Source organism: Thalassophryne amazonica, chromosome 20 (assembly GCF_902500255.1).
Source record: "Thalassophryne amazonica chromosome 20, fThaAma1.1, whole genome shotgun sequence".
NCBI classification, from domain to species: domain Eukaryota; kingdom Metazoa; phylum Chordata; class Actinopteri; order Batrachoidiformes; family Batrachoididae; genus Thalassophryne; species Thalassophryne amazonica.
The window spans coordinates 36,791,540-36,806,496 of record NC_047122.1 but is presented as its reverse complement, the minus strand read 5'-3'; the positions used below and the strand labels follow the sequence as shown (position 1 = coordinate 36,806,496).

Here is a 14,957-nt window from a genome sequence, read left to right as displayed (position 1 = left end):
TGAATGAAATCCATATAGTTTTTGAAAAAAATAAAAAGGACCTATACTTTATGGACAGCCCTCGTGTGTATACATATATATATATATATATACTCGTATGTACACACATAATCATTCAACCACTAGTGTTTACTATATTGCTATTCTAACACGACCACCCCACTCTCCGTGCAATATGGAGATGCGTCAGGAAGGGCATCTGGTGTAAAATTTGTGCCAAATCAACATGCAGATCCACCACGGATCTACTATGGCAACCCCGAGTGAGAACAAGGGAGCAGCCGAAAGGACTTACAAGGAACATCTGAGGAAGTGAAAACCACAGCATGATTTGCCGTGCCACCTTTGCACCGGCACCCCCGCCCCCCTAACTTTAAGTACATGTTGTCTTTGGATGAGATTACGCCATTCTTTATCCGGCTACTATCCGGATGTTCTGTGCCCAGCCTCGACTCCTTGTGGTCTTCCATTTGGGCACAGCTCTGTTATTTATGTTCCCATCTGTCACCAGGATTTAGACAAACAAATGAGGGTGAATGTCATTGTTATGACTTTTTAATGCTTAAAAATTTCACCTCACTCTGTGCAGACTGTCCAGTTAAAGGGAAATATTTCGGACTTCATAATCTCATCAGTATGTGATGTCTGGCTCTCGGTTAATCTGCAATTCTAATCTGCTGAATTCATATTGAGGATCCTCATTCTCCCGTTAAGATTAAATAAATAAAAAAAACAATTTGAATAACCCACTTGGAATTTTCACCACTATATTATTACCACCTGATAATGACATTTGTAAAGTGATATTATAGTCGAGCTTATCAGACTGTGACAATCACTTCAGGCTTTAGTGGATTTTTTTTCTTCTTTTTATACTGACATCCGCTCATGCACACACACACACACACACACAAAAGGGGAGGAAATCTGCCAATCCCATCTGAAAAAAAAAAAACTGATCCAACTGATGACGCATTCTTTGCCTTTGCAACATCTGCAACTTAAAGTCTTTGCCATCATTAAGTACTTCAGATTTATAGAAGATGCCCCAGTGGTGACCCAGTGAGCAAAACTGGGGCCTGAAAATGTGACGGATTTTAATTTTTACTTCATATGTCATCATACACAAGAAGGTTTGGGCGGGGCTTCATGTTGCTGAAGCTGCTAAGGAATAACTGGGAAGTTCAAACAGGCAGCTCGGAATGTTTTGGATGTGACTGCAGTGTCTGTACTGTGTTTGTGGAATGGGAACTGGCTCCAGTTTGTTTCTTGCAGGAATTTTAACAGATCTTTCTGTGGTTCAGGATTGAATACTTGAGGGAGTCTTTCTCCTTCCACAAAGTAGGGTTTTTTTTGGGGGGGTTTTTTTGCAGACTGCACAACCTGACTTAAGGTAAGAAAAGAAGCTTTTGAAGTGTGTATTTCATGTCTTATAAGAGACTTTTTGCATTTCCGTTGCACAAAACTTCCAAAGCCAAAAAGCCGAAGCAGTGAGCAGGAACTGATTTGAAATCTTGTCATGAGTGAAACTTAAAGTACGTTAATATTTTTGTGTAATTCTCTCTCCTCTCTGTCTCTCTGTCTTCTTTGCACAAACATCTGAACAGGTTTTGGGGTGTCCTCACACTTACACCCTCTGACCATGGACCCCTCCCCTTCTATGAACATGTTGTTGGTGAATGGGAACGAGGGGCAGGAGCAGCGCCCCCTGCTCCCACCACGAATACCTTGTCCACCTCAAGCCTTGCCTCCTCAGCGTGGAATACACCACACGGTCCAAAGCGGTTTAGATCACACGGTGTGGCTGGACAGAAACCAGGTCATGGCCGTGACGCCTTTGTACAACGGCCACCTTTATTTCACAGCGACACCTCGTTCCAGTTGGGCGACAGACAAAGCGAGAATCAAAGACAAGAAAATCGCCAAAAGGTCAGCGGCGAATCGACAAAGTCCACGACACAATCACCAGTGCAACTCCAAATGTGCAAGTCCTCACAGACTCCAAGAGAAGGTCACCTCTTTCACTGACATCCCCTTTACTTCTTGTGGGTCACCCTTCAAGACGCCCCACAGGTCACACTTTGACCCTAAAGACACGGACAGCAGACCCTACCGGAAAAGAGGCAACATGTTGCTTGAGATGCACCAACACCAGAGTCTGCCAGAGATCATCATCACCAGCAGAGATGACAATCTGCACAACTACAAAAAGATGCCACAGCTCCACCAGGACCCCACCCCGTCCGAGGCCAAAGGTGTGCTCCCAGGAGCAGAGCAACCGAAGCCAAGTCCCAACAGCAGCCCGAAGGTCAGCCCCACACACACGGCTGACGGCAAGGATGATTCCTACTGGAGGACCCACAACATCGGCTGGCGGCTGGTCCGCAGGAGGGCGCTGTTTGTGAAGAGGCAGCGGCTGAACGACTGCGCCCTGGCGGTTGGGCTGTTCGGCGTCGTGGTGATGGTGATGGAGACTGAACTCTCCTGGAGTGTCTACAGCAAGGTCAGACAGTCAAAGAAAAAAAAGGTTTTTAAGAACAGATGCACGCCTATTTTGCAATTTGAAGTAAGTCTGATAGAGTCCCATAGGACTGTTGGAGTTGATGCTTGTCTCCAAATTCCATAGAGTGAAGGGGATGAGAGTCTACAACTCCCCCTTGACCGGACGCCAGTCTGAAACAGGTTACCTCCCCAGCCAAGTCCAGATAGATGGATTGAAATAATACAGTTGAAGAACACGTCCAGGCAGCATGACTTTTTTTTCCACTGAATTCCCGTGAGATTTCTATTCGCCCAAGATCTCTTCTTTGTCTTTTTTTTAATTTTATTTTCTTTCTTTTTTTCTTTTTTTTTTAAATTGAGACTGTTAAAAAAAACAGGCAACAAAATTTCAAACATATGTTTCAATAGAATGTACAACTATTATGCAAGTTTGGGGGACAATCTAATTTCCTAACTTCACCCCTTCTGGTAAAGAAGTAGAAGTGTAGAAGTAAGTCTTCTAGGCCCTGAAGCCTGTTGGTGCCAGAACCTATCTCTGGATTCTGTAGCTTGAAGTGGTTGAGAATCTACGAATCCCTTGGATGGGACTCCAGTGCGATGCACATGCAGCCAAGAGCCGTTACAGCCAGGTGGACTAAGACAGTGCAGATGAAGTGTTTTGTCCAAAGTCGAAGACAGGTAGCATGTCTGGAAATCAAACCCAGTTCTACATGTTGGTAGTCCAACAACAAAAAAAGGTCTTTCAGGAAAAGACTGTATATATACACACACACACCCATCTCATTCAACCGCTTAGTCCAATTAAGGGCGGCAGGGGCCTGGAGCCAATCAGTGTTGAGACACCTGGCTACCTACCTGGCTGTTGAGCGTTGATGTCTATATCACTGAAATGTCACATTAATCCCACAATTCTGAATGAAACTGGCTCCAGATTGCCTGACATGTGAAGGTCATTTTCTGATCAGGATTGCTGGCTGGATTATGTCACAGGTGGCCTACATACAGTCGTTGCCAGCCTGCTGGATTCAGAACTTACTTTAAAATTAAGTCACGCTAAACTGCAGTTGCCATGTTCTCAGATGGTATAAGAAATCTGAAATGTAAAAGCAGGAGTTCAGAATATAAATGACAGACCTCAAATTTGTAATTTTGTTGCCTTGCCTGGAACATGCCTTAAAAGCTGCTAAAACATCATGTTACTTTAAAGTAACAAAAATAAGCACAATCCAAAATTCTTGTAAACGGTCAACCATCTTCAAACTGTTCTCCATTTACCATGCAGGATTTCATGGAATATGTTGACAATAAAATAGAATACAGCTGGAATTTCCCAGCAAACACTAGTCAGACTGGATAGTCCAATTAAGCGTTGAATCAATTGGAAATACTGTACTTGCAGGTTTTGGAACTATTTCATTAGACAAGTTCATACTTCCACTTTTGACCATCACCTCCCCATGTAATAGAGGATGTGATGGTCTAGTGGTTAAGCGTTGGGCTTGACAATAGAGGATCCTTGGTTCAAATCTCAGCCTGACTGGAAAATCACTAAGGGCTCTTGGGAAAGGTCCTTAATCCCCTAGTTGCTTCCAATGTGTAGTGAGCACCTTGTATGGCAGCACCCTTACATCGGGGACAATGTGAGGCATTATTGTAAAGCGCTTTGAGCGTCTAATGCAGATGGAAAAGCGCTATATAAATGCAGTCCATTCACCATTTATTTATTTGATCGCTTACAAACCAAATTGTTCAAGGATTTTATTGGAGTTTTTGGCCATTATTAGGACCAACCAAGCTGAATATCATTAACTTGTCATTTATGACAGACTGTATTCCTGCATCTTTTAAAACAGTGGCGATTAAGGCTCTCCTTAAAAAGACAAAGAAAAACATAGCCTTTGATCCAGGTTCATTAGCTCATGAGTGTCAGGACAGGCGGGAGCCCATCACCAGGAGTGGCTGGACCCGCAATGCAAACTCCCAGACAAGGCTTTGGTGTTGGAGAAATCATGGTCTTTACACATGTAATCAGTCAGCGTGGCAGAGGTACAAACAGGATCAGGCTGAGACGCAGTCACAAACGAGCAGGGTTCAGAGGCACAAGCAAACTCAGACATCCGGGATGAAGCAAAAGGCATGGTCGAGGTAAACAGAGCAAGGTTCAGAACACGAACAAAGACAAAAACAGGACTGTGATGGGCGCTGGAAAGTGGGCTAAGACAACAATCTGGCAAGGAAGTGAAGGACTGTGGGGTTTAAATACTTGTGGACTAATTAGTGAGAAGCCAGAGGCAGGTGGTGTAAACGAGGTGCACGTGAGGAACAATCTATAAGGGGGTGTGGCTTCTGGCTAAAGAGTAAGACAGGGCAAGAGTGTGAGGAAGGGAGTGAGCAAAGTGGCGTGATGTAAAAGACAAAGACATGGAGCAGGTGCAAGAGTGTGAGTGAATGGAAACAAAACAGACTGCATCAAAGTGAGGGAAAACATAATGGCAGGTGCAGGGCGTGGAGTGAACATAAGTAACTGGGCGTGAAACAAGGAACGAAGACATGATGGGAGGTACGCTTACGCGTAGCCAAGGGTGGGCCTGGGCCCGCCCACTTGTCAGCCAGGCCCGCCCCATCCAATGAGACATTCAGCTGTTGTTGCCTCATTGTATTCCTATGATATGGTATTGCATTAGCACTGAGCGACAATTAATACATTTTGTCAAAAAATCTGGTTCATCTTCTGTGATATTTATTCATTCATTTTCAGAGTACAGTGGTCCCTTGCTATAACGCGGTTCACCTTTCGCGGATTTCTTAGTGCAGTTTTGCATGCTTTTTTTTAAACGGCATTGTGTTCTGCGTCCTTATCAGGCGGGCCGTTCGCGGCACCGGTCGGCATCACTGCGATTGCGCCTCCTCCTCCTGTCTGCTGTACGGAATTGCTCCAAATCTGGCATCCAGGTCCAAATCTGGCAACAGATACGCTCGCGCGGAATTCCTCCGCACGTCTGTCTCAATGTGCTGATGTCCACGTCTTTTCACAATTCCTGTGCTAGTCAGACGACCTCCCAGATAAAACACAGCGTCCAGTTTGGAAATGAACAGCACATTCCACTGTTACAGGAGTTTTTGTCATGGAAAGAGGAGCGGAGGCTTCGCGCATCGCCGCAGTGCCGCATGACGCACAGCAACGCCGTGATGAAGCCTCACGGGACATGTTCTGGCATGTCCAGGCACATCTACAATTTCTCGGATAATCACTTGATGGAAAAACCACCGACAGCTGTCTGAACGCCATCTCAAAGCCGTCCTGTGAGACCAAAGCGGAGGTGGTTTTGTCTCGCTCCAGTAGCGAATCCTCCACTCGGCTTTCCATGACAAAATCTCTTGTTAAAAGTGAAATCTGCCGGAAAATGGTTGATGTCCAGCTCTTGTGATAACCAGAGAAATGGCACACAATGGTCCCGGCTCCACAGAGCCATCCGTTTAGAAATGATCCGGTGGTTTGTGGCTCTCAATGGCGGCACAGAGCGCGGCGCGCCGAGCGTCCTTAAAGCTGTAGTAACACTCCTTATTCTCTGTGAAGCCCGTAAAATTTTCACAGAAAGCCAGATAAATTTTTCTAATGGTTTCCAGCTGCCAGTCTCTAACAGTTTCTGAAAAAATTCTGATGGGAAAAAAAGCCCAAATCATTCCGCCATTTCCTGACAATGAAAATCCACCGAGGGGCTGGACCACTCCTCACTCAAAGCCTGCTCACAGGCGAATGACGCAACCGACAGGCGTGGAAAAACTCACGCATGCGCACGAGGGTTCAAGCTTGTCTGACGCAATCACACGTGATTCAAATCCATATGTTTTTTGAAAAAAAATAATAAGGTCGGATATTTTTCTAATAGACCTCGTACGAGGGCTGTCAATAAAGTAAGGGTCCTTTTTATTTTTTTTCAAAAACTATATGGATTTCATTCATATGTTTTTACGTCAGACATGCTTGAACCCTCGTGCGCATGTGTGAGTTTTTCCACGCCTGTCGGTGACGTCATTCGCCTGTGAGCACTCCTTGTGGGAGGAGTCGTCCAGCCCCTCGTCGGAATTCCTTTGTCTGAGAAGTTGCTGAGAGACTGGCGCGTTGTTTGATCAAAATTTTTTCTAAACCTGTGAGACACATCGAAGTGGACACGGTTCGAAAAATTAAGCTGGTTTTCAGTGAAAATTTTAACGGCTGATGAGAGATTTTGAGGTGATTCTGTCGCTTTAAGGACTTCCCACGGTGCGAGACGTCGCTCAGTGCTCTCAGCTGCCGTCGTCAGCCTGTTCAAGCTGAAAACCTCCACATTTCAGGCTCTATTGATCCAGGACGTCGTGAGAGAACAGAGAAGTTTCAGAAGAAGTCGGTTTCAGCATTTTATCCGGATATTCCACTGTTAAAGGAGTTTTTTTTAATGAAAGACGTGCGGACGGATCCGCGCGTCGGGACACAGCCGACGCGGTGCTTCGGCACAGGAAAAACACCTCCGTGTTGATAACCATTTGTAAAATCCAGGCAGCTTTTGATGGCTTTCAGTGGAGTGAGTATATGAGAAATTGTTTAACAGGCAGGACATGTTCCAACTTGTCCTTAAGGCTTTCAACAGAGGTGTTTTTCCTGTGGCGGAGCGTCGTGGCGGCTGCGTCCCGACGCGCGGACCCGTCCGCACGTCTTTCATTAAAAAAATCTCCTTTAACAGTGGAATATCCGGATAAAATGCTGAAACCGACTTCTTCTGAAACTTCTCTGTTCTCTCACGACGTCCTGGATCAATAGAACCTGAAATGTGGAGGTTTTCAGCTTGAACAGGCTGACGACGGCGGCTGAGAGCGCTGAGCGACGTCTCGCACCGTGAAAAGTCCTTAAAGCGACAGAATCACCTCAAAATCTCTCATCAGCCGTTAAAATTTTCACTGAAAACCAGCTTAATTTTTCGAACCGTGTCCACTTCGATGTGTCTCACAGGTTTAGAAAAAAGTTTGATCAAACAAAGCGCCAGTCTCTCAGCAACTTCTCAGACAAAGGAATTCCGACGAGGGGCTGGACGACTCCTCCCACAAGGAGTGCTCACAGGCGAATGACGTCACCGACAGGCGTGGAAAAACTCACGCATGCGCACGAGGGTTCAAGCGTGTCTGACGTAAAAACATATGAATGAAATCCATATAGTTTTTGAAAAAAATAAAAAGGACCGTTACTTTATTGACAGCCCTCGTATAGTGCAACAACAGGAACCAAAATCAAACATGAGCATGAGTACCAAAGCAACTAGAACTGATCAGGAAACCAACACAAGAGCAAAATTAAACAGGAACAGACTAATACACAGAAATCAAAACCCAATATAAAAGTACAACAGCCAACATATACAGATGAAAGCTAAATGATAAACAATGAAAACACAAACCGGCTGAACAGAACTGGACAATGGCTAAAGTATGAAAAGTAACAAAGTGATAAGAAAAACATAACAGAATAACTCATGATGAAAATAATTACCGATAAATCAAAGCTGAAGCAGACAGAAAACCACAAAAAGGGGAAAAATAAGGGCTCAGTGCCCTGACCTGGCCAAATCCCTGACAATGAGAGGTCAGTTTTGAATTTGCCATTTTAAAAGATTATAGGAAAAAAATAGTACTGCAACAAACTGCAGATTACGTATTTGTCCAGTAACAAAGTTTCTGAACCTTTTCAATCACCGTTTAGGACTTGTCATTCTGTAAAACTAATGAATGATTTCTTCTTGTGGATTCAGATACCACTTCAGTGTTGCTGTTGCTAAATCTTTGGTCATTGCAAATTGTTGTTGTTTTCTACAATAACACTACTTTGAAGTCCTTTGTGATTAAGTATGGGTTACCACAGAGTACTGTTTTTGGTCCATTGCTGGTTTCACTCTATATGGCACCCCTTGGACAGATACTTAGACTTTATGAAATAGGTTTTCACTGTTACATTTATAGCACGTCGCTTTATAGGCCCTTAAACGTAACTAATACAGTGGGTAAAATAAGTATGAACATGTCACTATTTTTCTCAGTAAATCTATTTCTAAAGGTGCTATTGAAATAAAAATTTCCCCAGATGTCGGTAACAACCCATGTAATCCACACCTAAAAAGAAATCAAACCATAGATGTCCAAAAATATGTGTAATAATGTGAAATTACACAGGAAAATGTATTGAACACCTGAAGAAAGGTGGTGCAAAAAGACAAGGAAAGCCAAGACACCAGCTGACATCTATCAGTAATTAAAAGCAATCCTGCCCTTTGTCAGTGCAAATTAATATCAGGTGGTTCAGTCCCAACTGATGTCCCATAAAAAGGTGTCCTATCACCAAGGAGTCACACAAGAAATATCTCGATGGGTAAAAGCAAAGAGCTCTCTCAAGATCTTTGCAACTTTATTGTTACTAAACATACTGATGGCAGTGGTTACAGAAGGATTTCTAAAATTCTGAATGTTTCAATGTGCACTGTTGGGGCCATAATCTGGAAGTAGAATTAACATCATTTCACTGTAAACTGGACATAACAAGATGTACCTCATAACATTTCTGGCAGAGGAATGAAAAGAATTATCAGAAGAGTTGTCCAAGAGCCAAGAACCACTTGTGGAGAGCTTCAGATAGACCTGGAATTAGCAGGGGCAATTATTTCAAAGAAAACAATAATCAATCCACTCAGCTACCATGGCCTGTATGTACAGCCACCACCCAAGACTCCATTGCTGAGGAAAAAGCATGTTGAAGCTTGTTTAAGGTTTGCAGCACAACATTTAAAAACCCTGTGAAATACTGGGAGAACATAGTCTGGTCAAATGATGAAACCAAAACTGAACTCTTTGGCTGTCATAATACACACTATAAATGGCACTGCACATCACCCCAAAAACATCATACCAACAGTGAGGTTTGGAGGTGGGAGCATCATGGTGTGGGGCTGTTTTTAAACATATGGCACTGGCAAACTTCATATAATTGAAGGAAGGATGAATGGAAAAATGTACAGCGACATTCTTCATAAAAATCTACCAGGATGATGAAAATGAAATTAGGGTGAACATTCCAACAAGATAATAACAAGGAAACTCTCAGTTGGTTTCAGAAAATGAAAACAAGGCTGTTAGAACAGAAAACCTCTGGAAAAAAATAAAGATCAGAGTTCATAGAAGAGGTCCATGGAACCTTCAAGATCAGAAGACTGTTTGTCTGGAAGAATGGGACAAAATCACACCTGAGCAAAAACGTAAAGTATTTACCACTTTGTAATGTTGACGTTGCTTCTCATAACATTGAAGAGTTTTTAGCATTGAGGATACCACGTGATGAAGCATGTCAGTTATTTTTATCTCTCTAATAGTACAGGGTCACTGCTACATTTTGCATTTCAAATTTCTCCACACTTTCTCTATTGGGTCAGGACAGGCAGGCCAGTCCAGAATCCGGATCCTCTTCTTTTGCAGCCATGCCTTATTTAACCTACCGTAACCTGTTTAACTTTGTTAATTACAATAAAGTAATGATTCCTAATGCAACAGGATTCACATTTTCAAAATGTTTCATAAAAATAAATAAATACAAGTGCAGGACCAACAGACTGAAAAACTCCTTTGTCCCTGAGGCCATCAGACTGTGCAACTACTCACTTGGGGGGGTAACAAGAAGACAGATGTCAGGAATGAGAGGAACAGTAGTAGTCAGTAAGCCAGTATTGATCAGTATGACTGGTATTTATATTGTGTATTTACTTTTTCTTTTTTGCTTTTCATACTCTGTGTGCTTCTTACCCCGTGTGCTGAAATACAATGCTGCTAATCTAATCTAATTTACAAGTTTGCATCACACATCGTGACTCCTCCATGTCGGTGAATCTTCTGATTTCTGTGGACTCGTGATACAAGCGGAGAAGATAGCGCAACGTGTTTATGAAATGTTCACGTTCATTAAAAGAAGCAAGTGGGTTATCTAAATGGATCTGAGCAGAAGATTACGGGCGAGTCAATAATGTCAGTCATGGGAGCACAAAAAAAATATGAGACTGGGCTGTGCAAACAACCATCTGCTGACTCTGTGTGTGTGTGTGTGTGTGTGTGTGTGTGTGTGTGTGTGTGTGTGTGTGTGTGTGTGTGTGTGTGTGTGTGTGTGTGTGTGTGTGTGTGTGTGTGTGTGTGTGTGTGTGTGTGTGTGTCTCACACAGAGCTCCATCTACTCTCTGGCACTGAAGTCCCTCATCAGTTTGTCGACCATCATCCTGCTCGGCCTCATCATCGCGTACCACTGCTCTGAGGTGCAGGTAAATTCAATAAGTACCCACCCTGTGGGTGACTTCTATATGCTTTATGACATCATAGAAAAATTCATATTTTCAGAAAATCAGGTTTCTTGGAGGTTTTAGAGATTGACCTGCTCTAATCTTTCATTTTTTTTAAATTTATTGATTAATTTATTGATTACTGGCTAAAGGTCAAATGACATTTAGTGAGTTGAACTTGTTTGTTTATTCATCCCCTGTCTAAATTGCCCAACTGGCTGTTAAAACACTGATTTAGTTATATTATGCTGAGGGCGATTCATACTTAGACATTCCAGTGTTGCTTGTTTGTTTTGTTGGGTTTTTTTTAATAATATTTTTATTTAATTTCATTCATGTCATAGATTGTTTGCGTTTTTTTTACTTAAGAGCACAATTTTAAGAATTTAAATAAAGTTGGAGTTTCTTAAATTGTTATTATGGTTATTGTTGTTTGTTGTTACAATAATAATAATAATAATAATAATAATAATACGAGCGAAGTGATGCGCAAGTGGCGTGAGCTCGCTCATGGTACAGGGATTCCAAACAGGAAGTGCCAAATTTCCACAGTGAAACAGGAAATGTCAAATGTTGAACACTTCCTCCATTGACACTTCCTGGATTGACAATAGAGGAGATCTTGTGGGATCTTGCGGGAATTCAGTACCAGGTTGACATTGTTGACAGTGACCAGGTTTTGAGTGTTTAGATGCTACAATTAAAATTAATTGGCTTAGATCTTTTCTGAAAAATTAAAATGGATTTTGGTTTCATATCCCCTCCAAAATATTCATGGATTTTGGAGGTATTAACTTCCTCCTTAAATGTGATTTTGACCCTAAAAACTGCCTATTAAACTTTCTTCCTTTCATCAACAAGTGTTACTTTACTGGAAATTAATATTTAAGCACAATTTTCATCCCCACAACACCCCACTCTGGAACTCTCGATGTGTTATTTAGAAACAAATCTTTATTTTACAGGAATTGGTTGGATCGAAGTATATGGTCAGTGATGCATATCCTTAATGATTTTGGAAATGTTTTTGCTTTTAAAAATTTTTCTTCTAAATTTATGTTAAATGATAGAAAACAATATAACACTGTAATCAAAGCACTTCCTCAGCCATTGATCCTATTGTCATATAATTTACTCCTCAATCATGTTCAGATGACGCTTCCTTCTCTGTTATTTAATGGACAATCCATCACTAATACAAATTTGCCCAATGTCTTCATACATTTTTTGTTGGTCAGAGAATTGTATCCTATATCATCTCGCAGAAATCTGATTTCTAAATACTTTTCCAAAGAGGAAGTGAACACATTACTATGTAAATATATAAAATGTCCTATTTCTCCAAAAATAAAGGGAGTTAATTTCAAAATGATCCATGACATATATCCTTCCAAAGAATTTCTGAGACTTCAATTTGGTTTTGAAGAGAATTATTGCACCTTTTGTGAATGTGAAATTGAGACTGTTGATCACTTGTTTTTTGTGTGTGTGTGTGTGTGTGTGTGTGTGTGTGTGTGTGTGTGTGTGTGTGTGTATTTGTGAATGTTTTCTGGGAGGACTTCTGTTTCTGGTGTTCATCAAAATTTGCATCTCCATCTCATTTAGGCAAAGAGAATGTCTTATCTGGTATAGCTGTAGATGATAGACTGCAAGATTTAGCTTTGAATGTTTTATTAACGACGGGGAAATTTTTCATTCACAAAAACAAATCTATGAAGACCAAAACAAACTTCAATGTTTTTCACAAAGAGCTGTGTCTATTCTTTCAATCACAAATTTATGAAGAAGAAAAATGGTATAAAATGATAAATGATCAATTTGTTAAAAACTGTAAATTTAATGAACACTCTTAGAGTACATGTAACCTCTTGTGTCCCCCCCCAGTGTCTGCAATTTGCTGTGTGTTTTGTGTATGTCTTTTGTGCTTGGATTGTGTTATCAGTGTTGTTGTCTTGTTATTCTTGAATTGTCATTAAAGTTGGCTTTTAAAAAGAAAGTTGAACACTTCCTGGACCATCAGGAGATTAACCTGTTTTTCAATTTTTTCTGTGGTATGTTTAATCTCTGTAAGGTTTTTGCGTAAGGTTTTGTTTGTCTCAATTTAAAACAAAAAACAAGAAAAGAAAATTTAAAAAAAGACAAAGAGGAGACCTTGCGTGAATAGCGATCGCATGGGAATTCAGTGGAAAGTCAATCACTAAAACTGGAAATGCCAAATTTTCAGTCAACAACAAAACTGGAAATGTCAAATATTAAACACTTCCTGGACCAACAGTACAGAAGATTAACCTGTTTTTCAGTTTTTGCTGTGGTATGTTTAATCTCTGTAAGGTTTTTGTGCAATAAAAAAATCTATATATAAAAAAGACAAAGAGGAGATCTTGCAGGAAGTCAGTGCACAGTCGACATTGAGACAGGAAATGCTAAATGTTGAGTCAACATTGAATCCTGGAACACTAAAATGAGAGCATGCACCTTGACAGCTCATGATGTCAGTCAGTAACTATTTAGTGTGTAAATTGCATGACGTTTTATTGGCCATGCTAATGCTCCCCAGAAGCATTTACTGAAAAAAGGCTGAAGGACCTAAATGAGATGGTGAGGACTTTCCAGGCATGTGAGAGACAAATAAAGAAAAACGCTTAAAATGAAAGAGGGCCGTAGTTGGGGGGTCTGGGGGGTGAAGCCCCCCAAAAGCTGAATGTTTTTAGCCATGCTAATGCTCCCCAGAATCATGCACTGAAAATAAAGTCTGAAGGACCTAAGTGACATGGTGAGATGCTGAAGAGTTTTGCTCATTTATGTCCACGACACAGACATATTAAATGTATTTAAAATGCGTATATGAAATACAAAATATATTTTGCATGTTGTATTTGATGGCAATGGTTAAAACAAAAGCTGGGTGACTTGTATTTTTTGCATTTTAAAAATTCTGAAAGTACTTCCTCCGAGAGGTGTTCATTAAAAAGTGAATATTTTTTAAACAGCAGTTGTGTCCTTTGTGGTCACCAGTTTAGGCTTTAAAAAAATGAAAGACACTGACAAACTCCTTTCACGTTTTGTGCACCTTCAGCTACACCTGCTCCTAATTTCCATGATGCATGAGATTTTCCCCAGCAACTATCCCAAACATGTCCAACACCTGACAAACAAATACGAGGTCTATTAGGTAATAAACCGACCCTTTTATTTTTTTTTTTAACTATATGGACTTGAATGACGTGCGATTACACCAATCATGCTTGAACCCTTGTGCGCATGCGTGAGTTTTTTCACGCGTGTCGGTGACGTCATTTCCCTGTGGGCAGGCCTTGAGTGAGATGTGGTCCCGCCCTCTCGGCTGAATTCCTTTGTTTCACACGCTGCTCGAGACGGCGCGCGTTGCTTTATCAAAATTTTTTCTGGACCTGTGAGGAATATCCGAGTGGACACTATTCGAGAAATTAAGTTGGCTTTCAGTGCAAAGTTTAACGGCTGATGAGAGATTATGGGGTGTTTCTGTCGGTGTAAGGACTTCCCACGGAGCGGGACGTCGTGCAGCGCCTCCAGGCGCCGTCGTCGGCCTGTTTCGACCTGAAAACATCCTAATTTAAGGCTTAATTCACCCAGGACGTCGTGAGAGAACAGAGAAGATTCAGAAGAGGCCAGCATGAGGACTTTATGCGGACATTCCACTGTTTAAGGACATTTTGTAATGAAAGACGTGCGCGCAAATTCGCCGAGTCGTTTCCGTGACGACTCGGCGAATCTGTGTGCGCCGCGACAGGAAAAACACCTCCGTGTTGAAAACCATTTGTAAAATTCAGGCGGCTTTTGATGGCTTTCAACAAGTGAGTAACTGAGAAATTGTTTAACAGCTTGGGCATGTTCCAACTTGCCCGTTAAGGTTTCCAACGGAGGTGTTTTTCCTGTCGCGACCCCCCGCGGTCGGGTCCGGCCCGACATGCGACTCTGCCCGCACGTTCTTTCATTACAAAATGTCAGTTAACAATGGAATGTCCGACTAAACTCCTCATGCCGACTTCTTCTGAAAGTTCTCTGTTCTCTGATGACTTACTGGGTCAACAGAGCCTGAAATGTGGAAGTTTTCAACTTGAAACGGCGAGACGCTGC

At 41.8% G+C, this 14,957-nt stretch overlaps 1 protein-coding gene and 1 long non-coding RNA gene across 2 annotated transcripts in view; one reads left to right on the top strand and one right to left on the bottom strand.

The window, feature by feature from the left end:
* Positions 1 to 14,957, top strand: part of LOC117501919 (small conductance calcium-activated potassium channel protein 1-like) — a 63,306-nt gene that overhangs the window by 38,105 nt on the left and 10,244 nt on the right. Inside the window, exons 3-4 of the mRNA XM_034160883.1 lie at positions 1,608 to 2,503; positions 10,728 to 10,823. Coding sequence (XP_034016774.1) covers positions 1,643 to 2,503; positions 10,728 to 10,823 — 957 coding nt within the window. The 5' untranslated portion in view covers positions 1,608 to 1,642. The remainder of the gene's footprint in view (positions 1 to 1,607; positions 2,504 to 10,727; positions 10,824 to 14,957) is intronic.
* Positions 6,106 to 13,290, bottom strand: LOC117501924. Its single transcript, XR_004558128.1, has 4 exons — positions 13,211 to 13,290; positions 12,587 to 12,592; positions 11,709 to 11,712; positions 6,106 to 6,115 (listed from the first exon to the last, which is right to left on the bottom strand). It is a non-coding gene; the product is annotated as an uncharacterized LOC117501924 (long non-coding RNA).